The sequence below is a fragment of the Mesoplodon mirus genome (assembly GCF_964341445.2).
Source record: "Mesoplodon mirus genome assembly, chromosome: 5".
Classification (NCBI taxonomy): domain Eukaryota; kingdom Metazoa; phylum Chordata; class Mammalia; order Artiodactyla; family Ziphiidae; genus Mesoplodon; species Mesoplodon mirus.
In genome coordinates, this window is record NC_138980.1 from 68757691 (window position 1) to 68782099 (window position 24409).

The window sequence follows — 24409 nt, forward strand, 5'->3', positions numbered from 1 at the left end:
TCTATCTATAATGCCATAAGCAGTTACATTTCATTCTATGTGTCAGTATTTATTCAGTTTATATTCAGTATATATATACAAATATATATACATAGGTACACATGAGTAGATGTATGATATACTGTAATTTTTGTATTTACTAACAAATCATTTTTTCTTAAATTATAAATTTAAAACAAAGTGTGCAACACTTATGAAACAAGTAGAATTTTGCCTTCATGCACTGTATAGTATGCTGCGATAAAGTTGACTTTAGAATACAAGCTTTAATAATACATGTTAATCTAAGCAACATGATTTACTTAAAATCACTTCTATATAACACCCAAAGAATGGGTTCAAAACATTCCCAAGGGAGTTGGTAAAACCATATATTACTATGAAAGGGTTAAAAACAAAACAAGGTTGAAAATGTTCATGTAGTGTTTAAGAACTCTGGGTTTTGGTGTCAGAGCTGGGTTATAATCTAAACACTCTCCTTGGAAGAGTGATGCAAACTCTCTGAGCTTTCGTTTTCTTCATCTGTAAAACTGGGATGATACAATATCATAGAGCTGTTTTAATGGTTAAACCCGATTATGTATGTAAAAGTACCGAACCTGTCACAAGGTAAGCCCTCAATAAATGTTAGTTACCCTCCCCCCTCCCCCGGGGTAAGAAAAAGGTGGGTAAAGAGGAAGAATTCTCCACCTGTGGCCATACAACTTACTTCTTTAAGAAAAAAATCTAGAGGATACCAGACATCCTTGCTACACATATACACCACTATGTCATCCAGCGGCACAGAATCTGCCCACGAACTACACTCTTATCTTGCGTCCAATCACATCATTCTGCACTTTCTTGCCCCTATTCCCAACCCTAGCTTCCCAAGCCACCTTCCCAATCACTCATTCCTCTCTGCCCCGCCCAGAAGTCGTGGCTATTCCCCTCTCTTTCTTATTCTAACTTTCGCGCCCCGCTAGTTCTTCGCCAATCGGAGAAGTAATTGCCTCTTCCCTCCCCGCCTCTTACTGACGTTCCGAGAAGGAAGATTTCTGATTGGTTTTTCTGGAGCAAGAGCGTGCCAATAACAGACAGACTTTTTTGGTGCGGAGGGGCAGCTAGTATTTCCGCTGGTGATTGGCTGGGGTGGCCAAGACAGGAAAATGGCTGCCGGCTCCTCTGTAGTCCCGGTGGCAGTGTCGGCTGCCGTGGTCCCCGCCCTGTCATCGAGCGGCGATTTCTCAAATTTGCGGGAAATTAAAAAGCAGCTGCTACTTATCGCGGGCCTTACCCGGGAGCGGGGCCTACTGCACAGTAGCAAATGGTAAGATGTCGGAGTCCGAGGGGACCGGGCTTGGATCCTCGGCCTTGGGGGTCTTGAGCTGATTCAGTTTGTGTGGGTGTTCCAGGTCTGCGGAGTTGGCCTTCTCCCTCCCGGCGTTGCCTCTGTCCGAGCTGCAGCCGCCGCCGCCTATTACAGAGGTAAGCACGTCTTCACAGTGAGTGCTCCCCATCATCAGAAGAGATACTGAGTGCCCTGTCACCGGAAGGTAGCATACTGCTTAGCAGGGATGTTTGTAGAGGAAATTCAAGCATTCAAAGAGCTGGGTGTTTTTAAGCGATTTTATCTGTATGTTTTTGCTGAGTTTTGAAAGACTTAGTGGTGCCCTTACTTAAGCTGGAGAGATTAGTAAACAATCCTTGCTTAAGATTTCAGCCTTTTAGGTTTTCTAGCTCAACCTAGACAGTATTCATAACGAGGAGAAGCGTCAAAGGTTTTTATTGGGTTGGCCAAAAAGTTCCTTCGGTTTTAAAATAAAAGTACAAATCACGCATTTTCACCAAGAACTTTATTGAACAACGTATTCACTGTACCACTACCTTCTCACATTTTTCAGGCAACTTCATAATTCCATCTTAGCAAAACATTTTATCTTTTTTTTTTTTTTTTTTTTTTTGCGGTACGCGGGCCTCTCACTGCTGTGGCCTCTCCCGTTGAGGAGCACAGGCTCCGGACGCGCAGGCTTAGTGGCCATGGCCCACGGGCCCAGCCGCTCCGCGGCATGTGGGATCTTCCCGGACCGGGGCATGAACCTGTGTCCCCTGCATCGGCAGGCGGACTCTCAACCACTGCGCCACCAGGGAAACCCCCAAAACTTTTTATCTTTTTGAGCAAAGAACTGTTCCAGGTGCCTTTTACAGTCTTCCAGGGAATTGAAATTTTTTCCATTAAGAGAATTTTGTAAAGACCTAAATAAATGTAAATCCAAAGGTGCAATGTCTGGTGAATACAGCAGTTGAATCAGAACTTCCCAGCCAAGCTGTAACAGTTTTTGCCTGGTCATCAAAGAAACATGCAGTCGTGCATTATCCTGATGGGAGATTATGCGTATTCTGTTGACTAATTCTGGAGGCTTTTCATCAAGTGCTGCTTTCAGTTGGTCTAATTGGGAGCAGTACTCGTTGGAATTAATTGTTTGGTTTTCCGGAAGGAGCTCATAATAGAGGACGCCTTTCCAATCGCACCATATACACAACATCACCTTCTTTGGATGAAAACCGGCCTTTGGTGTGGTTGATGGTGTTTCATTTCGGTTGCTTCACGATCTCTTCCGTTCCACATTATTGTACAGTATCTATACACTTTTCATCGCCCGTCACAATTGTTTTAAAAACGGAACGTTTTCATTGCATTTAAGAGAGAAAACACATGCGGAAAAACGGTCAAGAAGGTTTTTTTTCCGCTTAACTTACGTGTAACCCAAACATCAAAGCAATTCTCATAACCAAGCTGGTGCAAATGATTTTCAACTCTTGATTTGGATATTTTGAGTATGTCAGCTATCTCCTGCATGGTATAACGTTGCTTGTATTCAATTAATGTCTCAATTTCATCGCTATCAACTTCAACTGGTCTACCCAATAATGCAGCCTCATCCAGTGAGAAATCTCCTGCACGAAACTTTTTTTTTTTTTTTTTTTTTTTTGCGGCACGCGGGCCTCTCACTGTTGTGGCCTCTCCCGTTGCGGAGCACAGGCTCTGGACGCGCAGGCCCAGCGGCCATGGCTCACGGGCCCAGCCGCTCCTCGGCACGTGGGATCCTCCCGGACTGGGGCACGAACCCGTGTCCCCTGCATCAATAGGCAGGCTCCTAACCACTGCGCCACCAGGGAAGCCCTCCTGCACGAAACTTTGCAAACCACTTTTGACACGTTCGATCAGTCACAGCACCATCTCCGTACACTGCACAAATCTTTTTTTTTTGCATTTCAGTTGCATTTTTACCTTTCTTGAAATAATAAAATATAATATGTGGAAAATGTTGCTTTTTTCCTTCCATCTTCGATATTAAAATGGCTACACAAAAGTTCACCAGTTTTGATAAGTTTTTTAAAAAATTAACCCTGAGGGCTTCCCTGGTGGCGCAGTGGTTGAGAGTCTGCCTGCCAATGCAGGAGACGCGGGTTCGAGCCCTGGTCTGGGAGGATTCCACATGCCGAGGAGCAGCTAGACCCGTGAGCCACAACTACTGGACCTGCGCGTCTGGAGCCTGTGCTCCGCAACAAGAGAGACCGTGATAGTGCGAGGCCCGCGCACCGCAATGAAGAGTGGCCCCTGCTTGCTGCAACTAGAGAAAGCCCTTGCACAGAAATGAAGACCCAACACAGCAAAAAAAAAAAAAAAAAAAAAAATTAACCCTGATATGACAGCTGTCACAATACACGCTAACAAAATTGTTTCAAATGAAGTTAAACACAACTAAGCACTACTAGAACCATCTAATGGAAAAAACCGAATGAACTTTTTGGCCAACCCAATACAACAGCACGAAACTGATTTTGGAGCCACACAACTCTGGGTTCAAATCTCAGCCATACTAGTGACTTTTGGCAACTTAATTAACCTCCTGAGCCACAGTTTTCCCCATCTGTGGATAATAGTATTTACTTTGTGGGGATATTGAGAGAATTAAATGAGATAGGAATACATTTTATGTATGATCTATAGTATATATGTTTACATAGTCTGTGTCATCTGAAAGATCTTTATCATAATCCATTTTATTTTTCCTGAAGATGCCATTTCTTGATTACCACCCCCACCAACCACACACACACACACACACACACACACACACACACTTAAAAACAATGAATGTTCCTTAATCCAAAAGATACAATGCAGGTGAAAGAGGCAGGAGAAGAAATAAGTAAATGGTGAGTGTACGTGAAAAGGGCCACCAGAATCCTAACCTGAATGGCCATATTTAGGACATGTTCATCCAATGAAGAAAATATTGAACATAATTTTGGTTCCAGTTTTGTGCTGGTAATATTTGGACATGAAGGATGAGGAGAATGAAATTACTAAAGTTTTAATCAACTTATCCTTAGAATTTGGGGGGATTGTATGTTTTTACCTCAAATGTGCATCATTTCATTTTTTTTTTTTACATAGAGAATTATAGCTGTGTTTTTTTGGTTTATACAATACTAACATGTCAAAACTTTTTGAAGTACAAAAAGTATAAGTAATTCCACAGCATGTTGCATTTATGTGGAAATTTAAAAGTCTGCCGAAGGAAAGCCATGTCAGATATTAATGCTAGACATTTTTCATGACTTTTTCACTTTTTCCTCATATCAAATCTGTATTACTGGCTCCATTTTACAGACGAAGAAGTGAATACTCAGAGAAGCTAAGTAAGTTCCCTACTAATGTCTTGAAACCAGGAAATCAAGGAGTCAGAATTTAAATCCAAGTCCCTAACACTAAAGCATATGCAATTTCCCACAACATTTGCAGAAACAATAAGCTTCTGAGTGCATTGGTTTAGTTTTTTAAATTTTAATATTTTTCCCCAAGCTTTTATTTTGAAAAAATGTTCTGTGACCTTACTTCATAAACTAATAAATAAGTATTAGGTTTTTGGGAGGAGGAAAATAATTATTTTTTCTTACATCTTGAAATTAATGAATATTCTTGGATTTGAACTTTTGTTATCCTGTTCCTAACCACTTACATAAACTTGTCTCTTTTTTAGGAGGATGCCCAGGATATGGATGCTTACACCCTGGCCAAGGCCTACTTTGACGTTAAAGAGTATGATCGGGCAGCACATTTCCTACATGGCTGCAATAGCAAGAAAGCCTATTTCCTGTACATGTATTCTAGATATCTGGTGAGGGCCATTTTCAGATGTCATTCTGCTGTCAGTGAAGCATCCATATTTAGAATCCCAGTAGCAAAAGTTTAATCTTCAAATAGTTTACTTGGTGAATATACTGTATAAATATTTAGCAATAACAAAGAAGACATCATAAGTAAAGTAAAAAAAATGATGGTACGAAAGAAAATATAAAAATATTGGTAATATTCATTATTGACAAATATGGGGCAGTAGACCCTCTGTTTCAGGAGTAAAAGTAGTTTGGCGTTGGTTTGGTTGGCGTGCCTGTAGGTGAGATTTGGCGCCCAGAACCACTGGGGCCTCAGCCCACCACCCACTCCTTGGTATGGGGAAATGAAACCCAGGCCCCGACATGTGTGGGCCGCTGCTCCGGGCAGATTATGTCAATTTGAAATACTATGCCCAAACAATTCTTCCTTAAGAAACTTAACTTGTCCAATAGAAATACTTCAGTATGTGCACAAGGATATATATATGTACAGGGCTGTTCATTGAAGGGTTTTTTGTAATAGACAAAAAAATTAAAAACCTAAATAACCATTAGTCAAGATATTCATTGTTAATTTTTGCCTGAAGTATTCTTTATTATAATGTTGCAAAATGATGATTTTCTACTCCAGCACTCTCTTGAGTAGTAAATTCTACTCTAAGCAGGAGTCTGTCTTCCCCTTCTCTATTTATTTATGTATTTATCTAGTATCAGTATGGACTCAAGAATTCCTATATTTTTAATTGTTTATAATTCATTGTTTCACTTTATCATTTTGGTACTCAAATTATTCCAGATTTGGCCAGTGGAGCCCCCGAATAGTTGTTTAAAATTAGTGACCAATAGTAGATGTCATTTTGGTTGGACTTGTACCCTTTAGGTCGAATCAGGCTGCTACAGGTTTCAGAATAAGCGGAAAAAAAGACCTATTTATTGATTTTCTCTTACAGTCTGGAGAAAAGAAGAAGGATGATGAAACAGTTGATAGCCTAGGTATGAATTTCTTTCTCTTAACTTTTGGACTAAAACAGAGGTTGCAAACTTTATAATGCCTATAGGAGCCAGGCAGGTAATATAAACATGGGAAGTGGACTGAGGAGGAGTCTGCAAATTGGAGAGCACAACTGGCTGGTTGTCACCCAACTCCCTCTGAGGGTTGCCCTGTGGGAATGTGTGCTTGGTGTTGTCAGGGGCTTTCTTCCACTGGCCCTACCCTGTTCCCTGCAACCTGAACCTGGAAATTTAGATTTTTAGTTGAAGCTTCTGGTTTTTCAACATTGATAATTAATTCAGATTTTTAAAAACCTGTGTGGGCCTAACAAAATATGACTGCAGACCAGTTATCAGTTGCAGATTCTATAATAAAGTAAATGGACTGTGTAAGATGTCATTGGAGGGGGCTTCCCTGGTGACGCAGTGGTTGGGAGTCCGCCTGCCAGTGCAGGGGTCAGGGGTTCGTGCCCCGGTCCAGGAAGATCCCACATGCCGTGAAGCGGCTAGGCCCGTCAGCCACGGCCACTGAGCCTGCACGTCTGGAGCCTATGCTCTGCAACGGGAGAGGCCACAACAGTGAGAAGCCCGTGTACCGAAAAAAAAAAAAAAAAAAAAATGTCATTGGCCACTTGTGAGTGTTTGCTGGAAGTTCCAGGTGTAACTTTGGTTGATGCCAAAGGGAATATCTAGGTCTATGAAATGAAAAACAGCAGTCTACCCTTAGATCAGAAACTCTGTTTCTTTCCTAGGCCCCCTGGAGAAAGGTCAAGTGAAAAATGAGGCTCTCAGAGAATTGAGAGTGGAGCTCAGCAAAAAACACCAGGCTCGGGAACTTGATGGATTTGGCCTTTATCTGTAAGTGTTATAGTAATTTGGAACTTATGTGAGATATTCTTCTGAGTAGAGGGGAGATGTTGTTAACTTCTGTGATCCTTCCCTTCTTTCCTAGGTATGGTGTGGTGCTTCGAAAGCTGGACTTGGTGAAAGAGGCCATTGATGTGTTTGTGGAGGCTACTCATGTTTTGCCTTTGCATTGGGGAGCCTGGCTAGAACTCTGTAACTTGATTACAGACAAGGAGATGGTAAATTGAGATGAGCTATGTGAAAAATCTTCTGCTTCAAGTCTTATGTAATTCTTTAATAATGGGGTAGGGGGAGAAAGTTTTGCTAAACCTTTCATTATAGCTACCTCATTGCTCCTTCTCTAGTCTCTTTCACTGTTGGGATTTAGGTCTTTATTTGAAAGACTGATGTCTAGATCTTGTTTGGTAGTTGCTGTTGCATTTGCATTCAGTTGACTTAGAATATCTTTTCATGTTCATGTTTTCACATTCAAGGTTTACTGTAACTTGTTTTATAGACTAAATGTTATTATAGTTTCTCTCCTAATTCCAAAGATGCTATAGGAACGATTTCTCTGATATCAAGAATTGAATTAAAAACATTTTTAATGTTTCTTCTGAGCTGTCATAGGTCTCTGTTGAGATTTAGAGATTTGTTAATTAATGAAATAATGTATATGAAATTGCTTTATAAACTGCATTGTTTTATTAGTCATTGTTAGAGAACATTGTCTACAAAGTTTATTTTGCTGTTCTTCAATAGTTAATAGAAGCAACAACACACTTCCTTTTGTTGGCTCTAAAGGACCAAGGGCTGGTTGATTTTCCCCAGTAGTGATACATGCTACTACATTTGTTTCTGAAATCTTAATCTTGGTTTACTTGTATTTACCTATCTCTAACTGCCTACTAGACTTTCATTGAAAGTTTGTTTTATCTCTGAACTCAGAATATGCAAAACCAAATTTCTCATCTTGCCTACCAAATTCTCTTTCTTCCTCCCAACTTGACGGACTCTCAGTTGTATCTCTGTTTCTCAGGACGCACCCAGTCTTGATGCCTCAGAGTCACATTTTGTCTCTTCCCTTTCTCTTATTTCCCTTGAATCTAGTCAGTCACCAGACATTGCCATGGTTACCTTCTTATCTGCATCTCTTTCTCTTGGTTTCCTTTGCTGTCTTGGTTATCATCTCAAATTTGGATTACTTAAAAGTAATAAATACTTTCTATCTAGCTTTCCCATTTTTATACTCCCATTTCCAAGCCATCTGACATACTGTTTCCAAACTTATTCTTAAAGCACCCATGTCATCATGTCATTCTCCTGTCAAAAATTGCAGTGGGGGCTTCCCTGGTGGTGCAGTGGTTGAGAGTTCACTTGCCGATGCAGGGGACACGGGTTCGTGCCCCGGTCCGGGAAGATCCCACATGCCGCGGAGCGGCTGGGCCCGTGAGCCATGGCTGCTGAGCCTGCATGTCCGGAGCCTGTGCTCCGCAATGGGAGAGGCCACAGCAGTGAGAGGCCCGCGTACCGCAAAAAAAAAAAAAAAAAAAAAAAAATTGCAGTGGTTTCCTGTTGCAGCATAGGACCCACCCTATCAGTTCAGTCTTATTTTTCCACTACTTCCCAACACATAGCCTCCCCTGAAACTGAGCTAGTTGCAGCATTCTATTTACCCACACTCATCATGACTGTTTTTCCTCTATTTTTGTTGTCCTTACCTAGAATGTTGTCTTTTTTCTCTTCCTCTCCCTTTTTCTATTCAGTTTCTACCCATCCTCCAAGGCTCGCCTCAAATCCTGTCGTTTCTTTGAAGCTGTCCCCAGCTAGACCATTCCTCCCTATTCCTCCCTATTGTGCTTGTAAGTCCTATTCACTTAATTGAACTGCCCTGTGTTCATTATTAGGTACTCTAATAAAATTTTGGTGATAAATTCTTTTAGACAGTAAAGATAGTTCCTTGATGTTCATTTGGGAGAGAGGTCAAAGTATATTAAGTGTGTTCCTCTCTCTCCTGCTGCCAGCTGAAGTTCCTGTCTTTGCCAGACACCTGGATGAAAGAGTTTTTTCTGGCTCATATATACACAGAGTTGCAGTTGATAGAGGAGGCCCTGCAAAAGTATCAGAATCTCATTGATGTGGGCTTCTCTAAGAGCTCATATATTGTTTCCCAAATTGCAGTTGCCTATCACAATATCAGAGGTGAGTGAATAAGGACAACGAAATACCATCAAACCCTGAAGGTAGTGCTGTGTTGTTTTCTGAACTCTCTGTCTTCTTTCTGCAGATATCGACAAAGCTCTCTCTATTTTTAATGAGCTAAGGAAACAAGACCCTTACAGGATCGAAAATATGGACACATTCTCCAACCTTCTTTATGTCAGGGTGAGCTCCTTCCTTTGCTTGGACTTAAGCTCTTTTGTGCTTTGATCTCCTGGGTTGGATTGTCACCTAGTAGCATTAGCTACAAGAAAAATTATGTAGGGGTTCCTTTTCCATGCTTAGATTGTCTTTCTTTTCTTTCAGAGCATGAAATCTGAGTTGAGTTATCTGGCTCACAACCTCTGTGAGATTGATAAATATCGTGTAGAAACATGCTGTGTAATTGGTAAGAGTCACCACTTTTTTTCTTTTTTTATCTTTATTGTGAGTAATCCAAATGTAAAAATAACAATAATATGAAAGTGTCAAAAGAAAAAAAGGGAATTCCCTGGTGGTCCAGTGGTTAGGGCTCCACACATCCACTGCAGGGGGCACGGGTTTGATGCCTGGTCGGGGAACTGGGATCCTGCCTTCCTGCATGCCTCACAGCACAGCCAAAAAAAATAAGTGTCAAAGGTAACAAAATTATATACAATAGAATGTGAAGGATCACTGTAATCCCACCCCCAAGATTGGTGGATATGACTCCAGAATATTTTTCTGTGTGAGTACTAAAAATGGTGTATGTGTGTGTATGGTTTGCTCGCAAAAACTGTATCATTATACACACTGCTTTGTAATGTCCTTTTTTTTAACCTAACAATATATCTTTTCCATCTTTCCATGCTAGTACATGTAGAGTTGTATTATTATTATTATTATTATTTTTTTTTTTTGCGGTACGCGGGCCTCTCACTGTTGTGCCCTCTCCCATTGCGGAGCACAGGCTCCGGATGCGCAGGCTCAGTGGCCATGGCTCACGGGCCCAGCCGCCCCGCGGCATGTGGGATCTTCCCGGACTGGGCCACGAACCCGTGTCCCCTGCATCGGCAGGCGGACTCTCAACTACTGCGCCACCAGGGAAGCCCTGTATTGTATTATTTTTGATGGCTATTTAGTATTTTATTATATAGATGTGCCATTATTTTTATTTAATCATTTTCTGTTGTATAAGTTGTGGCTAGTGTTTGTTAACATAAAAATTGCTTCAGGAAACATCTTTGTATGTATATTTTTATTTTTGCATGTTTATGCAACTATTTCTGTATAATTAGTTCCTTGCAGTGAAAGGCTGGATCAAAAATGTGTGTATTTAATATATATATGTGTGTGTATTTTTTTAGTAAATTTATTTATTTTATCTATTTTATTTTTGGCTGCATTGGGTCTTCGTTGCTACATGCGGGCTTTCTCTAGTTGTGGTGAGCGGGGGCTACTCTTCGTTGTGGTGCGTGGGCTTCCCATTGTGGTGGCTTCTCTTGTTGCAGAGCACGGGCTCTAGGCACGTGGGCTTCAGTAGTTGTGGCACACAGGCTTAGTTGCTCCCCGGATGTGGGATCTTCCTGGACTAGGGCTCGAACCCGTGTCCCTTGCATTGGCAGGCAGATTCTTAACCACTGCACCACCAGGGAAGTCCCTGTATTTTAAAATTATTATTTTATTTATTTATTTATTTTTTGCGGTACGCGGGCCTCTCACTGTTGTGGCCTCTCCTGTTGCGGAGCACAGGCTCCGGATGCACAGGCTCAGCGGCCATGGCTCACGGGCCCAGCAGCTGTGTGGCATGTGGCATCTTCCCGGACCGGGGCATGAACCCGTGTCCCCTGCATTGGCAGGCGGACTCTCAACCACCGCGCCACCAGGGAAGCCCCTATTTATTTATTTTTTGGCTGTGTCGGGTCTTAGTTGCAACACGCGGGGTCTTCGCTGAGGCATGCAGGATCTTCTGTTGTGGCGTGGGCTTTTTGTTGTGGCACGTGGGCTTCTCTTTAGCTGTGGTGCACGGGCTCCAGAGCGCGTGGGCTCCATAGTTCATGGGCTCTGTAGTTGTGGCGTGCGGGCTCCAGAGCACGTGGACTCTAGTTTGCAGCACGCAGGCTCAGTAGTTGTGGCTACAGCTTAGTTGCCCCATGTCATGTGGGATCTTAATTCCCTGACCAGGGATCAAACCTGCATCCCCTGCATTGGAAGGCAGATTCTTTACCACTGGACCACCAGGGAGGTCCCAAATCCTGTGTATTTTAAACTTACTAATATTACTAAAATGTTTGTAAGAATTTCCAATCCTATGAAAAGAGATGAGAGTGTATCTTTTTCTGTATCAGGGTGTCTCACTCTTGGCTCTATTGACATTTTTGGCTGATAATTTCTTTTGTGGGAGTCTGTCCTGTACATTGCAGGATGCTAGAAGTATACCCAGCTCTACCCACTAGATGTCAGTAACCTCCTTCCCCCAGTTGTGCAGATAAAGCCAAATAACCTCTTGGGGTCAGAATCATCCTTGGTTGAGAACCATGGCCCTATGTACTTGGCCACACTACTGTGGCCTGATAATCAGTTGACATAAATAGATAATTGGCCACTCCTGGATAAAAGTAAGCTTGGTTGGTTGTGATTGAAAGCCTAAGTCTCCTGGAGATGAAAGACCCTGTTCCTGGATCTTTGGTGACACTGCATTGAGAACATACATGTGTATGTTAGGATGTTGTTAACAAACTGATAGAATTTCAATTCAGTCATTCAATAAATATTTCCAGCCCTTTAGGAAGTTGTAGACTAGTATGGGAAATAAATATTAAAAAAAGAAAAATCCTATGGGAACATAGGTAAGAGGAACAAATGATCTTTTCAATATCAGAGCATTGTGAATGAAGTATAAAGTCCGTTAAAGTGAGGATGGAACTCCAGTTTATTCAGAAAACATCTTTTGAACATCTTCTGAGTGCCAGATACGGTGGTTTGTGTTGCAGTACCTACCCCATTACCTACTGAGGAAGACCAGTAAGAAACAACTATAATATAGTGGGTTGAGGGTTATGATTGAAGTAAACATAGGATGCTAAGAGAGTACATAGGAAAGGTAGCTAATCCAGTCTGATTAGGGAAGGCTCTTGAGAAGGTGATACCTGAAGGATGGTAGGAGTGAAAGAGTTCACTAAAGGAGGAGATGGATTGACTTGGGAAGGATATTGCAGTGCAGAGGCATTGAAGTGTGAAACAGACAGTGATCCTGAAATAGTTTAGTGTCCTGAAGCATGGTGTGGGAGGAGGGAATGTCTGAATGGGGCCTGATCTTGAAGAGCCTTTTGTGCCTTACTAAAAGTTTGGATTTTATTCTTAAGGCAGGAGAAGTCTTCTGAAGGATTTTAAACCAGAGAATGATAGATGTTTTTAGAATTTCATTTTCAAATGATAACTGGAGACAGTGTGCTGGGAGGATTAGAAAAAGGGCAAGACCAACAGGGAGGCTTTTGCAATAATCCAGTCTAGATATGATGAGAGCCCAAGCTGAGGTATTGGCAGGAGGAATGAAGAGAGGCGATTAGATTTAGAAGATATTTAGGAAGTAGAACATGCAGGAATTGGTGAATGGGTAACCAGATTGGTAACAGTGTCCTTCACCTGAAGAAAGGAAATAGAGGTAGGGGAGATAATGAACTGTTCCTTTTTTAGCCTACTAACTTAAGGCTAGTTAAAATCAAAGGATATGTACATATGAAGAGTAATGCTTTAGGAGTTTCTTTTTTTTATTTTATGTATTTATTTATTTTTTGGCCATGCCTCGCGGCTTGCGGGATCTTAGTTCCCGGACCAGAGTTTGAACCCGGGCCCTCGGCAGTGAGAGTGCGGAGTCCTAACCACTGGACTGCCAGGGAATTCCCATCTGTTTTTTTAAATAATCGTTTGGTAAACTTCTTAATGAACTGTTTTTTCTTCAGTGTATCTGTAATGCCTAGCAAAGTTCCTGACATATTGTCAATAAATGTTTGTTGAATTCAGCTCATCTATCTTAAAAATCAAGAAAAAGGAACATTAGATATGACAAAAAATATATTTCAGCTTTCACAAAGGAGAAAGAAGGGTGGAGAGAGAAGAGAAGAAACTGAGGACCTGAAAGAGAATGAAACAACTTAAGAATAGAGTGATGGCAAGAATCTCCTACTTGTTTAGTCCTTGCTTCTGCAGTTATGTCTTGATGTGAATTGAATGCTTCCTTCTGCATCTTTTCTGGAGTCCCAGTCTCTGAGAGGCAGCTTTACACACACACACACACAAATACATATATGTATGTGTATTTATATATGTATATATTACAGTATAGCATGGTTAAGATTTGGACTCTGGAACAAAACTGCCCAAGTTTAAATCTTGGTTTTGCTACTAACTAGCTGTGTGACATTGGATTTAACTTCTATGCGCTATACTTTCCTCATCCATAAAGGGATAATAACAGTAGAACCTTCTCCCATGTATTCGTTGTGAGGAGTAAGTAAATTAACATATAAAAAGCACTTATAACAATGTAAGTTGCCCAGCACATTGCAATCATTCAGTACATTTTAGCTGTTCCAACTGGTCAGAAAATCTCATCTACTTAATCTTTGCCCAGAACTTGCCTGTTCTGACTTCCTTAACATCTCCTTTGTCATCCTGACTCCTTTAGCAGCTAAAGCTTATACCCTTGCTACCACTACTTCACTTCTCCTATTCTATTACAGAAGTTAACCTTTGGACAGTCTGCCTAGAGTTTGCTTATTCCTCTGTCTCTGGGTCCGAGTCAGTGGCAGAAGCAAAGGTATCCTTTTATAGGACATAAAGCCCTCCATCTTGCTTTTTTCCCAGGTGAATGTGAACTTGAATGATCTTAAGTGATACAGACCATTGTTATAAATAATTTCTCCTGAATCAAACTGACAGCTGAATCTAGGAAAATTAAAAGCAAAGACAAACACATATATAGAAATCTTATTACTTGTTTTTTACCAAAGTGGAATTGTATAATTTCTCTGCAATTTGCTTTTTCTGTTTGACAGTATATCATTATCTCTGTAAATTAGTATATATGCATTTAAATCCATCTTTTTATCTAGTTTATGCACATGCAATTTATACATGAAGGAGATTTTTTTAACTGCAGGTTTTTTTTCCCTCACTGCACCTTTCCTCCTTTAAAATACTTGTGTTAGCATGTCCCATACCACATAAAACATACACATACACATATGCAGGGTTTAATGGGCTGTTTGCTTACAAAAATAGGATCATATTACACACATTTCTCTGTATTTTACTTTTCTCACTCAACAATATCTCATGAAAAATCCCTCAGAGTCTTGGTATATCTCAAATTGTTTTTTCTTCTTTTATTATTTTTTACTTTTTTAAATGAATTTATTCATGTATTTAATTTTTGGCTGCATTGGGTCTTCACTGCTGTGTGCGGGTTTTCTCTAGTTGTGGCAAGTGGGGGCTACTCTGTTGCGGTGCGCTTGCTTCTCTTGTTGCAGAGCACGGGCTCTAGGCGCGCGGCCTCAGTAGTTGTGGCTCGCGGGCTTAGTTGCTCCATGACATGTGGGATCTTCCCGGACCGGGGCTCGAACCTATGTCCCCTGCATTGGCAGGCGGATCCTTAACCACTGTGCCACCAGGGAAGCCCTCTTCTTTTTTAAAAAATTGAGGTATAGTTGATTTACAATATTATATTAGTTTCAGGTGTACAACATAGTGATTCAAGTTTTTTATAGATTATACTCTGTTTAAAGTTCTATAAAATATTGGCTATATTCCCTGTGCTGTACAATATTTCCTTGTAGCTTATTTATTTTACATGTAGTAGTTTGTACCTCTTAATCCCCTACGCCTATCTTGCCCTCCCCACTTCCCTCTCCCCATAGGTAACCACTAGTTTGTTCTCTTTATCTGTGAGTCTGTTTCTGTTTTGTTATATTCATTCGTTTGTTTTATTTTTTAGATTCCATGTATAAGTGATAATAGATAGTTTGTCTTTCTCAAATTGACATTTCACTAAGCATAATACCTTCCAGATCCATCCATGTTGTTGCAAATGGCAAGATTTCATTCTTTTTAATGGCTGAGTAGTAGTCCATTATGTATGTATACCACATCTTCTTTATCCATTCCTCTGTTGACGGACACTTAGGTTGCTTCCGTATCTTGGCTATCATAAATAATACTGCTGTGAACATTGGGGTGCATGTATCTTTTCAAATTTGTGTTTTTGTTTTCCTTGGATATATACCCAGAAGTGGAATTGCTAGGTCATATCGTAGTTCTCTTTTCCGTTTTTTGAGGAACCTCCATACTGTTCTCCCTAGTGGCTGCACCAATTAACATTCCTACCAACAGTGTACAAATGTTCCCTTCTCTCCACATCCTCACTAACATTTGTTATTTGTGGTCTTTTTGATGATAGCCATTCTGACAGTTGTGAGGTGATATCTCATTGTGGTTTTGATTTGCTTTTCTTTTAAAAAATTTTATTTATTTATTTATTTTTGGCTGCGTAGCGTCCGCGCTGCACGTCGGCTTTCTTTTAGTTGCGATTTTCTTCTAGGAGTTGCTGCACGTGGGCTTTCTTTTAGTTGGGCTTTCTTTTAGTTGGGGGTTACTCTTCGTTGTGGTGTGTGGGCTTCTTATTGCGGTGGCTCCTCTTGTTGCGGAGCACAGGCTCTAGGTGCGCGGGCTTCAGTAGTTGTGGCGCATGGGCTCAGTAGTTGTGGCTCACGGGCTCTAGAGCACAGGGTCAATAGTTGTGGCACACGGGCTTAGTTGCTCTGCAGCATGTGGGATCTTCCTGGACCAGGGCTCGAACCCGTGTCCCCTGCATTGGCAGGTGGATTCTTAACCACTGCGCCACCAGGGAAGCCCCATGATTTGCTTTTCTGATGATTAATGATATTGAGCATTTTTTCATGTGCCTATTGGCCATCAGTACGTCTTCTTTGGAAAAATGTCTATCAGGTCTTCTGACCATTTCTTGACTGGGTTGTTTGATTTTTTGATATTAAGTTGTATGAACTGTTTATATATTTTGGATATCATTTGCAAATATTTTCTCCCATTCAGTAAGTTGTGTTTTTGTTTTGTTTTGTTTTAATTAATTTATTTATTTTTGGCTGCATTGGGTTTTTGTTGCTATGCACAGGCTTTCTCTAGTTGTGACAGGCAGGGGCTACTCTTCATTGCAGTTCACAGGCTTCTCATTGTGGTGGCTTCTCTTGTTGCGGAGCACGGGCTCTAGGCGTGCAGGCTTCAGTAGTTGTGGTTCGTGGGCTCTAGAGTGCGGACTCAGTTGTTGTGGTGCATGGGCTTAGTTGCTCCACGGCATGTAGGATCAAACCCATGTCCCCTGCATTGGCAGGCGGATTCTTAACCACTGTGCCACCAGGGAAGTCCCTGTCTTTTCGTTTTGTTGATGGTTTTGTTTGCTGTGCAAAAGCTTTTCAGTCTAATTAGGTCACATTTGTTTATTTTTGCTTTTGTTTCCTTTGCCTTAGGTGATGGATCCAAAAAAATATTGCTATGATTCCTGTCAAAGAGTGTTTTGCCTCTGTTTTCTTCTAGGAGTTTTAATGGTTTCTGGTCTTACATTTAGATCTTTAATCCATTTTGAGTTTATTTTTTTATATGGTATGAGAAAATGTTCTAATTTCATTCTTTTACATGTAGCTGTCCAGTTTTCCCAGCATCACTTATTGGAGACTGTCTTTTCCCCATTGTATATTCTTGCCTCCTTTGTCATGATTAATTGACCATAAGTGTGTGAGTTTCTGGACCAGTACCATACTGTTTTGATCACTGTAGCTTAGTAGTATAGTCTGAAGTCAGGGAATGTGATGCTTCCAGTTTTGTTCTTCTTTCTCAAGATTGTTTTGGCTGTTCAAGGTCTTTTGTGTTCCCATACAAATTTTGGGATTATTTGTTCCGGTTTTGTGAAAAATGCCGTTCGTATTTTTTTTTTAATATTTATTTATTTATTTGGCTGCGCTGGGTCTTAGTTGCAGCACACGGAATATTCATTGCTGTGTGTGGCGTCTTTGTTGCGGCATGCGGGATCTTTAGTTGTGGCATGTGGGATCTTTAGTTGTGGCATGCGGGATCTCGTTCCCTGACCAGGGATTAAATCCGGGCCCCCTGCATTGGGAGCACAGAGTCTTAACCATTGGACCACCAGGGAAATCCCACCGTTGGTATTTTGTTAGGGATTGCATTGAATCTGTAGATTGTCTTGGGTAGTATGGTCATTTTAACTATATTGATTGTTCAAATCCATAAACAAGGTGTATCTTTCTGTTTGTGTCTTCATTTTCTTTCATCAATGTATTATAGTTTTCTGAGTACAAGTCTTTTAACTCCTTAATTAAATTTACTCCTAGGTATTTAATTTTTTTGGATGTGATTGTAAATGGGATTGTTTCATTAATTTCTCTTTCTGATAGTTTGTCATTAGTGTATAGAAATGCAACAGATTTCTGTATTAATTTTGTATTGTGCAACTTTACTGAATTCATTGATGAGCTCTAGTAATTTTTTGGTGACACCTTTAGGATTTTCTATGTATAGAATCATGTCATCTGTAAACAGTGGCAGTTTTACTTCTTCCTTTCTAATTTGGATTCCTTTTATTTCTTTTTCTTATCCGATTGCTGTGGCTAGGACTTTTAGCACTACATTGAAAAAAGTCACAAAAGTGGGCATCCTTGATTTTTTTCCTGATCTTAGAGGAAAAGTTTTTAGCTTTTCACCATTGAGTATGATGTTAGCTGTGGGCTTACCATAATATGGCCTTTATTATGTTGATATTCCCTCTGTACCTACTTTGTGGAGAGTTTTTATCATAACTGCATGTTGAATTTTGTTCAAAGCTTTTACTGTATCGAGATGATCATATAATTTTTTTTTTTTGCGGTATGCGGGCCTCTCACTGCTGTGGCCTCTCCCATTGCGGAGCACAGGCTCCGGACATGCGGGCTCAGTGGCCATGGCTCACGGGCCCAGCCGCTCCGCGGCATGTGGGATCTTCCCGGACCGGGGCACAAACCCGTGTTCCCTGCATCGGCAGGCAGACTGTCAACCACTGTGCCACCAGGGAAGCCCGATCATATAATTTTTGTTCTTCATTTTGTTAGTGTGGTGTATCACATTGATTGATTTGCAGATATTGAACCATCCTTGCATCCCTGGGATAAATCCCACTTGATCATGATGTATGATCCTTTTAATGTATTGTTGGATTCAGTTTGCTAATACTTTATTGAGGATTTTTTCATCTATGTTCATTAGTGATATTGGCCTGTAATTTTCTTTTTTTGTGGTATCTTTGGTTTTGGTATCAGGGTGATGCTGGCTTTGTAGAATGAGTTTGGAAACATTTCTTCCTCTGCGATTTTTTGGAATAAGTTGGAAAAGATAAGTGTTAGCTCTTTTCTAAATGTTTGGTAAAATTCACCTGTGAAGCCATCTGGTTCTGGACTTTTTTTGTTGGGAGTTGTTTTATTACTGATTCAATTTCATTACTGGTAATTGGTCTGTTCATATTTTCTACTTATTCCTGGTTTAATCTTGGGAGATTATACATTTCTAGGAATATGTCCATTTCTTCTAGGTTATCCATTTTATTGGTATATATTAAAAATAGCTTTATTGAGGGATAATTTACATAACATAAAATTTACTTATTTTAGGTTTACAGTTCGCTGAGTTTTTGCTGATTTATACAGTTGTGTAACCATAATCATAATCCAGTTTAGAATACTCCATCATCCCAAAAAGTTCCCTTGGGTCTATTTGCAGTCAGTCCTACTCCCAATCCCCAGCAGATCTGCCTTCTATCTGTATAGTTTTGCCTTTTCTAGAAATTTCATATAAGTGGAATCTTGGAATATTTAGTCTTATTGTCTGGCTTTTTTCACTGAGCTCTTTTTCGAGGTTTGTCCATGTTGCAGCATATGTCAGTAGTTCTTCTCTTTTTACTGCTGAGAAGTATTTCGTTGTCTGGGTATATACTACATTTCGTTTATCCATTTACTAGTTAGTATAAGAAAGATGGCCTTTATTCCCTTTCTTCAAATAAAATTTTTTATAGAATCTTAAAATCTTTCATATATTCTTTTTAAGACCAGTGATAATAGAACTTCTTTGATTCTTGTGGAAGAGGGGAGTTCAGAGTGCTACCTTTTTAATCCTTTAGGTACCTCCTTAGAAACCTAGGAAGATAGTTGGAAAACCACCAATCTAAAGCATACTCTAGGAATTTCCTACCTTTATTAAGGAAATATGTGTATAAATGCTATATCGAGAGGAAATAAAATGAAGAAAACCTTTGTGGTGTTAGGAAACATTTTTTTTTAAACAACCAGAATGTGTGATAGATAAAATATATTTTCCAAGGGAATGATGATGTTGCCCATATGTAGAATTTGGCTTTTCTGCAAGGACTTTGGGGGAATGGGTTATGGTTCATGCCTACTCTGTGGAATGCTGCCTATTTTAGTGACTTTTTTTTTTTTTTTTTTTTTGGTACACGGGCCTCTCACTGTTGTGGCCTCTCCCGTTGGCTCCGGACACGCAGGCTCAGCGGCTATGGCTCACGGGCCCAGCCGCTCCGCGGCATGTGGTATCTTCCTGGACCGGGGCACGAACCCGTGTCCTCTGCATCGGCAGGCGGACTCTCAACCACTGCGCCACCAGGGAAGCCCAGTGACTTATTTTTGCCTTTCTAGTTATTTATATATTTTGTTTGTTTGTTTTTCAATTAGGCAATTATTATAGTTTGCGTTCTCAGCATGAGAAAGCAGCCTTGTATTTCCAGAGAGCACTGAAATTGAATCCTCGGTATCTTGGTGCCTGGACGCTGATGGGACATGAGTACATGGAAATGAAGAACACATCTGCTGCTATTCAGGCTTATAGGTGAGCATTTAGTTGGAGGGGGAGATGGAGCAGATTGTTGTGATTTTAGGAGTATCTATTGAGCCTGCAAGTCGCTAACTTTGATTCTGCTCTCTTACCGGTCTCTCTTCCATTTCTTAGGCATGCTATTGAGGTCAATAAGCGGGACTACAGAGCCTGGTATGGCCTTGGGCAGACCTATGAAATCCTTAAGATGCCATTTTATTGCCTTTATTATTATAGACGGGCCCACCAGCTTCGGTAAGTCGGGCCACTTGATGATGTGTTTGTTGTGGGAAGGGCTGACACTTTTCTTTCTCTTTTGATAGCTATTGAAGAATCACAGTGAATGGTTTTGACTCTTAGAGACCTAAGTTTAAACATGCCATATGTTGTTTGGTCATTTTTATGTAGTGTATTCTACTAATGTGTTAATAGTATAATTGTGAACACAAAATAATATAATTACATGAAGTATTGGATTAAAGCCCATTCCCTTCATAGCTTTGAAATAGTGGTGGTGGTTCCTCAAGGGAGGACTTCAGTTTTTGCTTGGATTTCCTATTTCTCTTCCCTCTCAGGCCCAATGATTCTCGTATGCTGGTCGCTTTAGGAGAATGTTATGAGAAACTCAATCAACTAGTGGAAGCCAAAAAGGTATCTGAAATTGGGTCCTGAAGAATTTGTGTGGAAATCTGCTGTTTGGATGAGGGGTTGAGCTATCTGTGCTTAATTTTCCTTCATGTGGATCTATCTACTTAGGGAAGTCTGAATAGTTATAGGCACATAGGGTGTATAAAGCAAAGTGGGGCTGACATCATTAGTGGGAATGTTAGTATGTAGCCTGGACCTATCAGATCTAGTAAAGATGCTTTGTATTCTCCAAGTCTGAACTTCTGGGAGGCTTGCAGGACCTGAGTCTCTGTGTGATTAGTCATGGCAGATGGGGCAGTGGTTGAAGTGACCAGTTTATTTATTTTTTTGACAGTGCTATTGGAGAGCTTATGCCGTGGGAGATGTGGAAAAGATGGCTTTGGTGAAACTGGCAAAGTGAGTGAAAGAGTGACACGCTAGTGATATTTCTGTTGGCTTCTCTGGTGAGGTGGGTCCTGCACATTCTAGAGCTTCCCATCCATCATCTACATGAATGAGGGGATGTAGCACAGTGTATGATTACTGATCTGGAAATTTAGCCATCTTGACTCAAGAGAATGCTACTTCTCTTTGAAGAGGAATTGTTTTCCTATTTGGAAAATTCAAGAATGAATAGAAAGAAATGAAATTTTTATGTCAGAGCAGTCTAGGAAAACTACTTTAGGTACTAATCTCCTCCTGATAAGGCCCAGGAAAATAAGGAATAACTCAGAAATGATAAGGAAAGAGGTTCTTAAATGCAATTTCCTTCCTGCCAGTTCTTTTCTGGATTCTTACAAAAAATCTGAATTGCTTGGTATCTTTTTAAATCTCACTCAGGGTATTACCAGGGAATTTTTGCAATGGTATGTTATCCAGCTTAAGTGTTTACAAACTTTCCCTCCATCACCAGTAGCAGAGTAATGATTCTAAGCTTTGATAAGTAACCACCACCTCTGGGCACTAATACTATTCTGGGTCCCACTGTGTCATTTATGTCAAAATTTGTACTTGTCTATGTATTATCATTTTTTTATCTTAATTGTGTGCTTTTACTTTTTATCACTAGCTTGCTTTGAGATATGATTTATACTTAAAGACCAATTTCTTTTGTAGGCTTCATGAACAGTTGACTGAGTCAGAACAGGCAGCCCAATGTTACATCAAATATATCCAAGATATCTATTCATGTGGGGTATGTGCCATGAGCATGAGAATTGGGTTGCTGATCTTATTATTGTCACCTCAGTCATTCCTGATTTCCTTATCTAGGAAATAGTGGAACACTTGGAGGAGAGCACTGCTTTCCGCTATCTGGCCCAGTATTATTTTAAGTGCAAGCTGTGGGATGAAGCTTCAGCTTGTGCCCAAAAGTGCTGTGCATTCAATGATGTGAGTATCAGTTCTTTAGTAAAAGGTTTGGATTTTAGGTTCTAGCACATGACTTTACTATGATCTGGGGGTGGAAAGTGGAAGGTGGTTAAGAGGATGAGTGGTTTACATTTAATCTGTAGATTGCTTTGGGTAGTATAGTCATTTTCACAATATTGATTCTTCCAATCCAAGAACATGGTCTATTTCTCCATCTGTTTAAGTCATCTTTGATTTCTTTCATCAGTGTTTAATAGTTTTCTGAGTACAGGTCTTTCACCTCCTTAGGCAGGTTTATTCCTAGGTATTTTATTCTTTTAGTTGCGATGGCAAATGGGATTGTTTCCTTAATTTCTCTTTCTGATTTTTCATTGTTGGTGTATTGGAATGCCAGAGATTTCTGTGCATTAATTTTGTATCCTGCAACCTTACCAAATTCATTGATTAGTTCTAGTAGTTTCCTGGGGGCATCTTTAGGATTTTCTATGTATAGTATCATGTCATCTGCAAACAGTGACAGTTTTACTCCTTCTCTTCCAATTTGTATTCCTTTTATTTCTTTTTCTTCTCTGATTGCCGTGGCTCAAGAGGGAGGGGATATGGGGACATATGTATGCATATGGCTGACTCACTTTGGTGTACAATAGAAACTAACACAGTATTGTGAAGCAATTATACTCCAATAAAGATTAAAAAAAAAAAAAACAGGGTGAGTGGAAAGGCTACCTTGTTCTGTGGAACTTTGTATGTCAGTATTTTAGAAACTGTTTTTGAGAAAAGCCTTGGACATATTTTGACACATTTGCCTGACTTTGTTTCAGACCCGGGAAGAAGGTAAGGCCTTGCTCCGGCAAATCCTACAGCTTCGGAACCAAGGCGAGACTCCCTCCACCGAGATGCCTGCTCCCTTTTTCCTCCCTGCTTCACTGTCTGCTAACAACACTCCCACACGCAGAGTTTCTCCACTCAACCTGTCTTCAGTCACACCATAGTTGGCTACTTTCAAGCCAGCACATTGCCAGACCCATATTAAGCCTTACCTCCATGTAAAGAACAGCCACGTCTATTCTTCCAAGGACCTTAGTTCTTTTTGTTTGTACACATGGAAACAGCTCCTTGGGGACAGTTTATAGAATCACCTGCAGAGTAGACTGACAGAAGAATCCTGGCAGGAACAGATACTGTCTTTGCCAGTTTGAAGCACTTCTATCTCCCTTCTGTTCAGAGTGGCTATAGATCTTGGCCTTTTCCCCCAGACCTTTTTGCCCCCCAAAAACATCCCTTTAATAGCACTTTAGCACAGGCAAGACTACAGGGACAAAGTTTAAATGCTGCTGGGAGTGGGAGATTTCTTTAGAGAGGCAAGGAAGAAAGAAGGGAGAAAAGCTTGCCACTGTACCCTCTGCTGATGGTAGGGCACTGGATACCCTAGGAAGGTCAGGGCACTGTATAGACATGACTCATCATTCTTTGATTTGCTGAGCATGACTATTCTGATATCAGAGATTAGGTTTAAATGGGGTGAAGGTATACTTTTGTTCTTACTGGGGAGACATTCTGCTGTTTTGGTTTTGAGGCGTCTCCTAGAAGCTTTCAAATTGGAAGTAACTTACTAGAGTTGAACAAAAGAAGGGGCAAAAGGACTCTCATTGAGTGTGGAACTGCTGATGGCCCCTACTAAGGGGAAAAGATGTCTATAGAGTTGGCTATACCCCTACTAAAGCAGAGCAAGGAGGCAGGGTTACAGAGTTTCATGGACATTTGGGTGTGATAACTTCTGTGATTGTACAGATAAGAATAAACTCTTAGAGTCGGTCTGTTTTAATAAATATTTTGCCATAATTGTCTCTCCCCCCATCTCCAAAAGAATGTTTTTTTTCTAGCCTTCATCTATTAGACAAGGTAAAAGTAATCATTCTTACTATGCTCTTGGGAGAGTTTCAGGCCTGTGCTTGTGTATTCAGTAGGAGGTAATATGCTATGACTATAATGCCTGCTGTAATGAATTTGTACAGTAGATGCTATGGGTTATTCTGAGCTCAGGGCCCAGGCTTCCTTTATTTTTGTTCCAAAACAAGTTTGTTACCCATTCATCTCCTAATGTATGACACTTCATTTTATTTTATTTTATTTTTTTATGAATAACTTTTTTATTAACCTTTTAATCATTTAGTTAATTAACCTGTTTTTGTTTTTTTGGTTTTTGGTTTTTTTAACGTCTTTATTGGTGACACTTCATTTTATATTAAGGAAGGTTTAGAATATCTAATGTCCCTTGAATTAATTTCTT

The 24409-nt window shown here is 40.4% G+C and overlaps 1 protein-coding gene across 1 annotated transcript; it reads left to right on the forward strand.

Annotated features, from left to right (window-relative positions):
* Positions 1 to 1135: 1135 nt before the first annotated feature.
* Positions 1136 to 23948, forward strand: CDC23 (cell division cycle 23). The gene is made up of 16 exons (XM_082621171.1): positions 1136 to 1309; positions 1395 to 1467; positions 5031 to 5168; positions 6117 to 6159; positions 6909 to 7014; positions 7109 to 7241; positions 9027 to 9204; positions 9290 to 9387; positions 9529 to 9610; positions 19983 to 20136; positions 20257 to 20376; positions 20697 to 20772; positions 21104 to 21165; positions 21865 to 21943; positions 22021 to 22140; positions 22941 to 23948. Exons 1-16 carry the CDS (start codon positions 1149 to 1151, stop codon positions 23109 to 23111), a joined length of 1794 nt encoding a protein of 597 aa, XP_082477297.1. The 5' UTR covers positions 1136 to 1148; the 3' UTR covers positions 23112 to 23948.
* Positions 23949 to 24409: the final 461 nt, after the last annotated feature.

Excerpts from the sequence above, each read along its gene's own strand:
- CDC23 (XM_082621171.1), top strand. The coding sequence starts at position 1,149 with ATGGCTGCCGGCTCCTCTGTAGTCCCGGTGGCAGTGTCGGCTGCCGTG. Across the intron at positions 20,773-21,103 it reads AACTAGTGGAAGCCAAAAAG|TGCTATTGGAGAGCTTATGC; the intron begins GTATCTGAAATT and ends TTTTTTTGACAG. Across the intron at positions 21,944-22,020 it reads AAGATATCTATTCATGTGGG|GAAATAGTGGAACACTTGGA; the intron begins GTATGTGCCATG and ends TTCCTTATCTAG.